The 10,997-nt window shown below is 34.2% G+C and overlaps 1 protein-coding gene across 1 annotated transcript in view; it reads right to left on the minus strand.

Moving 5' to 3' along the window:
* The window catches only part of LOC102800660 (protein smoothened.L-like), a 34,175-nt gene extending 23,676 nt beyond the window's left edge, over nt 1-10,499 (minus strand). Inside the window, exons 1-2 of the mRNA XM_085507832.1 lie at nt 9,456-10,499; nt 1,326-1,535 (exon numbers count right to left, since the gene is read on the minus strand). Of these exons, the coding sequence (XP_085363958.1) occupies nt 1,326-1,535; nt 9,456-9,884 (639 nt within the window). The 5' untranslated portion in view covers nt 9,885-10,499. The remainder of the gene's footprint in view (nt 1-1,325; nt 1,536-9,455) is intronic.
* Between the last annotated feature and the right edge of the window lie 498 nt (nt 10,500-10,997).

The following is a 10,997-nucleotide window of genomic DNA, read 5'->3' on the forward strand; positions in this document are numbered from 1 at the left end:
TAAAAAATCCCCTAGTAATGTGAAAAAAACATAAAAACCATCCTGACACAGAAACCCTCAGTAATTATTGGTTTGGAAATGACGTAGTTTTGTGAGTGAGATGCTATCAAAAGAAATCCACGAAGACAATCCGATAACGATAACTCAGCATCTAAAAATACTTCACAAGTGTGTGAAACATGAGTTGCCATGGTGATGGGCATAGATGTTAGAGAATCACTAGCATGTTAGATATCATACATTAAAGCAACGATTTGGCAAAGTGTCAAATACATTCACAATATATCTGTAATCTCCACCAGACAGGAAATTCCATTCTGACAGTCACAATAATAAAATATTTTATTATCATCAGTATCTCTTTGAAAAACTCTGATTAAGATCTAATGTAGGTAGAGAATATGATCGCTGGTTTATGGCCACTTGTGTACACACCTCAAACTTCCTCTGACCAACTACCTATATAAAACGCATTCAAGTCTTGCATGATCTGCAGTCAATCAGAACATGCATTACAGGTCGCTTTCTAGAGTGACATAGTCAGATTTATTATGATTCAAATAATCCAAGCATGGATATGCAAATATAGTGAAACTAATAACTAAAAAATAATCGTTTTCCAGTCGGAAAATACAGTGCGGTCGTAAATTATGCGATAAGCAGTCGATTAAAAGTGGGAAGTTGGGCGAAATGAGTACAGTAGTTCATGTGATATTAGCATATTTCTAATTTAATTTTAACTCGTACAATATTTATTCACTCACTGTTTACTATAGCTAGAACGCTGTACGTGTCTTCACTTTCAGGTTAGTCCTTCTGCCGATTTCTCGCAACCATCAACGTGATTTTTTATTTGGAATTTCGAACATGAATGTTTCGACTTTTAAGTTGTCAGTTAACAAGGTCTTTCATAGTAGCATTTCTATGGAATTGACGTACTAGAATGAATGGGTTCAATTATCAGTGTTCACTGATGACATCATTTGACTGGCCCTCTAGAGGCGAAATGACGCCAGGCAAAACAGACGTTTGTCGTCTGCTTCACAGCCCGTACGTTTTATACCCAATATTCGCAGAACATACAAGTTGTTTTTATCGACAGAATTCATTCATAGATCTCAAATTTCATGTACAGAGTGTCAAAAGCCAAACCTCTACTCCCCTTTAAGTAACAGACATATCTTGGTTTAATCAAATACATAATAATTATGGCAGTTCTGTCCATCTTACTAATACCATTGAAATCATCACTACACCTGTAATCATGATTAAAAATAGAAAATTACTTTACTTCAAATTTAAATATCTAAAAAAACACGACTTACCAATGTGAAGAATGTAGAAGCGCAGCAAAGCGATGCCATGACGGCGATGAACAGATGGACATGGTTGTGTTCATCATCAGTAAATAATGGATTCTTACACTGAATTCCACAGCCTTCAACATTCTCGTACCAACTCTTTTTATTGTCCGTTTCAACCAATGGGGATTCACAACCGGTTGTTGTATTGAATGTCAACTGTGAAAAGGTGTTCTGAAAAAAATAACAAGCTTTAGTTTACTGAACCATTAGAGGATTGAGTGAAACCTGTGTAAACTGAACACTGAACCATTTTATAAGTCAGTGAAATCTGTGTAAACTGAACACTGGACCATTAGAAGAATTGGTGAAACATGTGTAAATTAAACACTGAACCATTATACAAGTCAGTGAAATCTATGTAAAATGAACACTAAACCATTAGACAATTCAGTGAAACCTGTGTAAACTGAACACTGGACCATTATAAGATTCAATGAAATCTGTGTAAACTGAGCACTGAATCTTTAGAAGATTCAATGAAACCTGTGTAAACTGAACATTGGACGATTAAGTGAAAAGTGTGTATCCTAAGTGAAAACTGAACATTAGAAGATTCAGTGAAATCTGTGTAAACTGAACCGTTAGCAGATTAAGTGTTACATGACACTAAATCAATGGAAGATACAGTGAAACCTGTGTAAACTGAACACTGAATCATTAGATAATTCAGTAAAATCTGTGTAAACTGAACCATTAGAAGATTAATTGAAGCACTGAACATTAGAAAATGCAGTGAAACCTGTGTAACCTGAACAGTGAACCATTAGAAGATTCAGTGAAACCTGTGTAAACTGAACACTGAATCATTAGATGATTCAGTAAAATCTGTGTAAACTAAACCATTAGAAGATTAATTGAAGCACTGACCATTAGAAAATGCAGTGAAACCTGTGTAACCTGAACAGTGAACCATTAGAAGATTCAGTGAAACCTGTGTAAACTGAACAGTGAACCATTAGAAGATTCAGTAAAACCTGTGTAAACTGAACAGTGAACCATTAGAAGATTCAGTGAAACCTGTGTAAACTGAACAGTGAACCATTAGAAGATTCAGTGAAACCTGTGTAAACTGAACAGTGAACCATTTGAAGATTCAGTGAAACCTGTGTAAACTGAACAGTGAACCATTTGAAGATTCAGTGAAACCTGTGTAAACTGAACAGTGAACCATTAGAAGATTCAGTGAAACCCGTGTAAACTGAACAGTGAACCATTAGAAGATTCAGTGAAATCTGTGTAAACTAAACCATTAGAAGATTAATTGAAACCTGTGTAAACTGAACAGTGAACCATTAGAAAATGCAGTGAAACCTGTGTAAACTGAACAGTGAACCATTAGAAGATTCAGTGAAACCTGTGTAAACTGAACAGTGAACCATTAGAAGATTCAGTGAAACCTGTGTAAACTGAACAGTGAACCATTAGAAGATTCAGTGAAACCTGTGTAAACTGAACACCTCTGCAGGATTCAAACTATACACATCTCCAGATCTATTGCAAAATTAGAAAATATTTTTTTGATTGAATAATTCTTCCAATTTTGTAAAATTATCGTACTGCAATTAATGTTAAACTGAAAACAACAGAAAATGTTAAGTTGAGGCTTATGTTGTGAAAGTTGTGCTGGTCAATATCATTATACCAATCAACGGCACAACAATGGTTCTGTATAACTTGAAGCATTTCTAAGCTTGCTTTTGTTAATAGTCATTCTACTAACAGATTGTCAAGTTTATGGCTCTAGTTACAATACTCTGTTGTTACAAGAATAGCATACAACAAGGACAAGGATACAGGCTATTGTAGTTTTTCAAAAACAGCAAAACAGTAAATTTGTAAACTGAGATAATTGAATGACGACAATAGAGAAAGATTCCTCCACAAATACATGACCTTATTTCATTCTTTAACAACATCTCACAAATAATTGGTTAAAAATATTTAAAACAAGACATAACATGCCATAGTCCCTGTACCAGATCTAGTCAAGTTGTGTTTACTATATACACTCACCATGATTAATACTAAAATACTGTGGAATACTTTAGTTTCGCTGGAATTAATTTTCGCTGAAAAGGATTTGTGGGCGTTTTGCTTGGAATTTATTTTCACTGATTTTTCATGAGTTTAATGTGAAATATAGGAAAAAAAGTATATTCGCTGGATTTTATTTTCACGGAATCATCCCTTCAGCGAAAATAGCGGAAATAAATTCCAAGCGAAAATAAAGTATTCTACAGTAGATGTGCAAATAAATTAAACACAAATTAGACGACTTAGTCTTTTCCACAAAACAAAACCCTAACCCTAACCCTAACTCACATTTTTGTTCATTGCCCTAATAATATCTGAGAAAATTTCGCACTGTGAAACACAAAATGATTAGCGCCATCAGTGCTCAACAATTCCAAAATGACTGTCATGTCATGTCAGCACAAATGAAGTGAGCTGCAAAGTAGACGGAAAAGAGGTGGAAAATAAATATTCTCGACAAATTTATTTCTGTGACGTGGCGATGTTTGAAGTCGTTGATTTTGTTTTTTTCACGTTTCGTTTCGTGGAAAAGACTAAGCCAAATTAGACAGTAGAGAGGAATTAATAAATATGTTTTTACAATTTTTCGCCAATTTACTCTGTTAAATTTCAGTGGAATACATATTTCAATATAAATTGCCTTCATAACAACTTTGAACAAAATAGTACGATTCATGTCCAAATAACAGAGAAAACATCATCTTCACCACCATGTCCAAATACCAGAGAAAAAATTATTTTCACTCCAATTTTTGACCCAAAATAACCATTTGAGCTCCAACATAAAACCAAAAATGTATAGACTATACAAATTATCAATGGAATACTGTATTTATTCCATTGGAATTTGCCTTTGTATCGACATAAACAAAATTGTCCATGTACGGTAAACCTAAATACTAAAGAAAACATTCCCCTTCTTCCCATTTCTGACTCAAAATGATCATAATGTTGGGTACACACCTAAAAGTGCATGGATTACCACAAAATATCAGTAAAATACGTATTCTATTATAATTTGTATTTGTCCCGATTTTTAACAAAATCACTCAATGCATTTCCCTATATCACAGAAAACCTTGTTTTAGACCAAAAATAAGATTGTTTTGCTCCAAAATCCACTTATTAAACGTGGATGAATCACGATAAAACTTTAGGGGTACCTGCCGACTACAATACAATGCTTATGTGAGAAATTTTCAATGAAATTGATCAGTGTATGCCAAAGACAAATGGGTGGACAGCCAGGTGGACATTATAAGCTCTGTTTCAGTCCAATCGCGGCTACAGAATTACACTGTAAACCACTTTTTTGTTAGTATTCTCCCACCCCTGGTTTTAATAAAAATAAGAGAAATATCCATTTTATGCAAAATTTAAATTAACTTATTTGATTCTTGATTATGCTAGGAAAGGGAAAATGGGAATATGAAAAACATTTTTTCAAAATAATGATCCAAATTTCTGTGTGTTGCTAAATATATAATGGGATGATAATCTTAAACAAAAAAAGAAACAGGGATCACCTGAAAAAATGTCATTGTTTTTCAATATTTATAAAAATTCATATGCATGTTTTATTGAAAAAATTCTATTTGTATGAGGTGCATTTGTTGTCATTTCTTTATTCGATTAAACACTTTCTGTCCAAACAATCTTTGTAGTATCAAATACAGTAAATATATATGGATTAAAACAGTAGGATATCTATAATCTGTATTCATACAAACAGCATTTAAACACCTGGGAAATTCAAGTTCAAACTAATTTTACAGCTAATTACATACTAGTGGTTTTATCATAATTACGCACTATATCACATGACATATCACATGACATCTTGTGTTTATTTATATGGTACCACAACTAACATTTTGGTTGTGTATTGTACAGATTAAACAAGCAGCCTATCGGCTGAGACAGCTCCGCTGTTAGCAATGCACATTTCAATTAAAGAACTGAAGACATCATTAGAAAATGAACAATATGAATAGTATCAAAGCAATCGGACTTACGGTTTTTAACAAGAAGTCGAAAATATCACTTTTTACCGAAAATTACAAAAATATTCACCAAAATAAATTAATTAAAGAATTGAAGATATCATCACAAAATGAACAAATCTGAGAGGTCCACATGTAGTACCTATATATGTAATATTAAAGCAATCGGACTTACAGTTTTCAACAAGAAGTCGAAAATATCACTTTTTACCCAAAATGACAAAACTATTCACCAAAATTAGAGAATTAAAGATATCATTAAAAAATGAACAAATCTGAGAGAGGTCCACATGTAGTACCTATATATGTAATATCAAAGCAATTGCACTTGCGGTTTTTAACAAGAAGTCGAAAATATCACTTTTTACCAAAAATGACAAAAATATTCACCAAAATTAGAGAATTGAAGATATCATCACGAAATGAACAAATCTGAGAGAGGTCCACATGTAGTACCTATATATGTAGTATCAAAGCGATTTGACTTGCGATTTTTAACAAGAAGTCGAAAATATCACTTTTTACCAAAAATGACAAAAATATTCACCAAAATTAGAGAATTAAAAATATCATTACAAAATCAACAAATCTGAGATAGGTCCACATGTAGTACCTATATATGTAATATCAAAGCAATTGCACTTGCGGTTTTTAACAAGAAGTCGAAAATATCACTTTTTACCAAAAATGACAAAAATATTCACCAAAATTAGAGAATTAAAGATATCATTACAAAATGAACAAATCTGAGAGAGGTCCACATGTAGTACCTATATATGTAATATCAAAGCAATTGAACTATTGGCTTTTAACAAGAAGTCGTAAATATCACTTTTTACCCAAATGACAAAAATATTCACCAAAATTAGAGAATTAAAGATATCATTACAAAATGAACAAATCTGAGAGAGGTCCACATGTAGTACCTATATATGTAATATCAAAGCAATTGCACTTGCGGTTTTTAACAAGAAGTCGAAAATATCACTTTTTACCAAAAATGACAAAAATATTCACCAAAATTAGAGAATTGAAGATATCAACATGAAATGAACAAATCTAAGAGAGGTCTACCCAAGGTACATATACACCAAGTATCAAAGCATTCAAGCTTGTAGTTTTCAAGAAGAAGTCTAAAAAGTAAAACATTGACACGGACGACGGACGACGACGAACGACGACGACGGACGACACCGGACGACGACGGACAATCACTCATATGATAAGCTCCGCTCGACAAAGTCGACAGCGGAGCTAAAAATTGGCAAAAAATGCAGCCCTTTAAAACAAGCAGCCTATCGGCTGAGATAGCTCCACTGTTAGCAATGCACATTTCAATTAAAGAACTGAAGACATCATTAGAAAATGAACAATATGTATAGTATCAAAGCAATCGGACTTACAGTTTTTAACAAGAAGTCGAAAATATCACTTTTTACCAAAAATGACAAAAATATTCACCAAAATTAGAGAATTAAAGATATCATTACAAAATGAACAAATCTGAGAGAGGTCCACATGTAGTACCTATATATGTAATATCAAAGCAATTGCACTTGTGGTTTTTAACAAGAAGTCGAAAATATCACTTTTTACCAAAAATGACAAAAATATTCAAAAAATTAGAGAATTGAAGATATCATTACAAAATGAACAAATCTGAGAGAGGTCCACATGTAGTACCTATATATGTAATATCAAAGCAATTGGACTTGTGGTTTTTAACAAGAAGTCGAAAATATCACTTTTTACCAAAAATGGCAAAAATATTCACCAAAAGTAGAGAATTGAAGATATCATCACAAAATGAACAAATCTGAGAAAGGTCTACATGTAGTATCTATATATGTAAGATCAAAGCAATTGAACTATTGGCTTTTAACAAGAAGTCGAAAATATCACTTTTTACCCAAATGACAAAAATATTCACCAAAATTAGAGAATTAAAGATATCATTACAAAATGAACAAATCTGAGAGAGGTCCACATGTAGTACCTATATATGTAATATCAAAGCAATTGCACTTGCGGTTTTTAACAAGAAGTCGAAAATAACATTATTTACCAAAAATGACAAAAATATTCACCAAAATTAGAGAATTAAAGATATCATTACAAAATGAACAAATCTGAGAGAGGTCCACATGTAGTACCTCAATTGCACTTTCGGTTTTTAACAAGAAGTCGAAAATATCACTTTTCACCAAAAATGACAAAAACATTCACCAAAATTGGAGAATTGAAGATATCAACATGAAATGAACAAACCTAAGAGAGGTATACCCAAGGTACATATACACCAAGTATCAAAGCATTCAGGCTTGTAGTTTTCAAGAAGAAGTCAAAAAAGTAAAACATTGACACGGACGACGGACAATCACTCATATGATAAGATCTGCTCGACAAAGTCGACAGCGGAGCTAAAAAGACCATCTGTGGGAAACTGCTACATCATATGTTAATATTTGTCCAATCCATCTGTCCCTCCTGTAATCCACAAATCTAAGCTGGCTATTAATTGCATTTGATACAGGTCTCCAACTGCCCATAGCAATGTACATACATGTGAGTGAGTCAATCACAGCATTTTTTTTCACAAAAGCATGTGACCGTGACGACCATCGTTCCCTCCAAATTACAATCTGAAATAAGATTGTCAAAATGATGTCACTTAAATTTATTTTGTTGACCCTTTTTGTTATTTTAAATCCATAGACTCCCACCTTCCTCCGACAATAAGCTAATAAACGCTCCCCTATGGTCAGATGAGTAAGACAGAGAACACAATGGACAAAACAAAAAACAGGACACACCTTTACAGCACAGTATTCTCAATACCGGTAGTCATAAATTAGACAGATTTTCTATTCAATCTTCATCAGTATGGTAGAATATATCAGTTTATGAATAAAAGATATGTTCTTGTCAAGTCATGTAATTCAAGTAATCCAAACTTTTAATACCCCACTTTGTAAATAAACAATGTCCATGCAAACACTTTGTATGATCACTGACATCCTATTAAACGCAAATTCAAACACAATCACAATTTTTAACTCAAAGTAATACCGACTTTTACTCGATCGTGCAGACATTTTGTAAATTCCTATTGAGATGGTTTTCATCTGAGTAAAAAGGCATTCTTGTTGGGGAGTTAATGTCTCTCCAGGAGATCAAAATCAAAACAAGACTGTCCTGCACAATTTGCTACAACTAACAAAACGATTGGAAATTACCTTAAATACATAAATTTTAGTTTCATTCAAGGATAAGAACAATTAACAAAAAAATTTCACATTTGTTGTATTCAACAAAATGACAAACTATATCATATTTTTATTTTCAGTGTTACCATTTTATTTAATTTGGCCTACTGGTAATATAAAGTTAATTTATTCATGTAAATAAAGTAATAAAATATAATTATGAATTTATTCATCCAAAATAATTATAATTATATACTTATATTAATTACTGACTATTCAATAAAGTCTATGACTATATTGATTACAAATCAATTGCTTAGAAGTTGTTGTTTTTTGAAATCCATTAAACTTTACATAGGTTCCATCATGAACCTGGTTGTAGGTCCTGCAATGATCAGCTGCTGGGCATGAGTTCAATGCCACAACATAAACGTTGATACTGATTGACAGCTCTGTTGTCAGTGGACAAAGACATGACTCATTCATTCCAACAAACTGACCAATCATAGAACAATGGGACTTTTTTTCTATGCAGATAGTTTTGTTCTGCTATAATTGTTCATTTCACAGTTGTTTTTTTCCGGTGTAGGCGACACCATCAAAGATCAGACTCCGTCTTATATCAAGGCTCTGTTTTTTTAACAGCATGAATACTAATAGCCTCTCTCTGTTAATTATAATTAATGGCATTTGTGTTGCAGCGTATTCTTGTTGCTTTTAAGCCAAGCTAATAACAGTGCGCCAACGCTTTTAGCATATAACTGTAAAAAACGGCAAACCAAAACACACATAGATGTTATAATTACTCATTTCTTATAAGATTACAAGTTTCGAGAAGTACAACTTACCTCGCATCCAACTTCGAAATGACTTTGGTCGCATTTCATAAACGACGGCCACCCTTTTTCAGTTTCCACAATCCTGCAAGGGTCTCTTGTCACCGAACACATATCCAAACTCGGCAACTCTACCAAACCAGTATCCGGGTCGCATTTTGGTAAATAGATAGAACAGAGCAGTGGCTGAATGACTTCCCAACACTTTGGGACGTTCTGAAGTCCCCTCCACATCGCAAGTTTCACTCGGGCCTCTTCCTGGTTAGAAGAGTCGTTCGCCAGTATAGTAGATGTATAGGTATGCGACAGGCGAGTGCCGAGGCAGGTGTCGGAAATAGCAAGCTCGCAAGTAGCTTCTCTCTTGCACGGATCGGCGTTGGTCGCTGACACAACAGCGAAAGTTAACACCAACACAACTATGATCTTTTCAAAGTCCGCCATTTTGTCTTGGAATAAATTGACTACAGAGCGAAAACTTACAGCGGAGAAAGTGGAGCAAAATAATGAAAACAAAGTCGCAGATAAAAAATATAATCGCCGCGATCGAATTACGCTTAGGTCAATCAAAGCGGTTTTGACGCTAAAACCAGAAACAGTTATACAAAATGTACGTGCTTAAATAAAGCGCTAAACTCGAATTAAATATACACTCCGAATATTAAAATACGGTTGCCGTGGGTTTACAAGGACTGTCCCGTGAGAGAGCGACCCAAGGTAATTACTTGACAAAAGAAAACGAAGTTTGCGGACTGGTGGAAACTGAAAGGAACAGTATCCAGTCGTCAGTGCGCCTATTCATTACATGTCAGTACACTGTTCATGCATCAGTTACACTCCATTCAGCCGCCGTGGACGCTTATTCACCGATTTCAATGTCCGTCTCTCTCCGACAAGGAATCTTTTTACACCACGTCTCCAGTTCAGCTTTCCAAGCAAGCGTTCACCCCTCTAGTCTAGTCACACTGGTAGTAAACATGCAGTCGAAACCGACTACTATTATCGGAAATTCTAGACTAAACTTACAAACCGTTTTGTAAACTATCAGAGAAGTGATCCAGTTTTCAAATCGCTTTAAACCTGGGTTTATCCCACGACTGAGAGCACTCAATCAAAACTTGAATTCGGCCGTACGTCTTGAATAAAAACGGTTTTCTCCGTTAAACGATAAAAAATGTTGAAATGTAAAATTCCGGTCGAGTACTTGAGGCATTTAAAATATTATCACAATCGTACATATATACAGACGAGTAGATCGCAGTCTTCGAAGGTCGGACTTGCCGTGATACCGCAGATGAAGAGGTCCAAAACAGTGAAAGCACACTTTACAACTCCTCGAGGTACCACTTGGTACTGTGGTTCTTATACTTCAACAAAACTTTAAAACTCGAGGTCCCGGTGTAGCAAAGTTTTGGCCTCTTGACCAAAATTGCGAGAATAGATACTCCAGACGGTCAAAGCAGCTGGCAGCTTAACAATCGAGTTGTTTACACACCTCTCTAGAGAACAAACAACACTGATAAACTACGCCGGAAAATGAACAAACGCTGCCAATGC

Source organism: Saccoglossus kowalevskii, chromosome 14 (genome assembly GCF_978046115.1).
Source record: "Saccoglossus kowalevskii chromosome 14, keSacKowa6.1, whole genome shotgun sequence".
In the NCBI taxonomy this organism is placed as follows: Eukaryota; Metazoa; Hemichordata; class Enteropneusta; family Harrimaniidae; genus Saccoglossus; species Saccoglossus kowalevskii.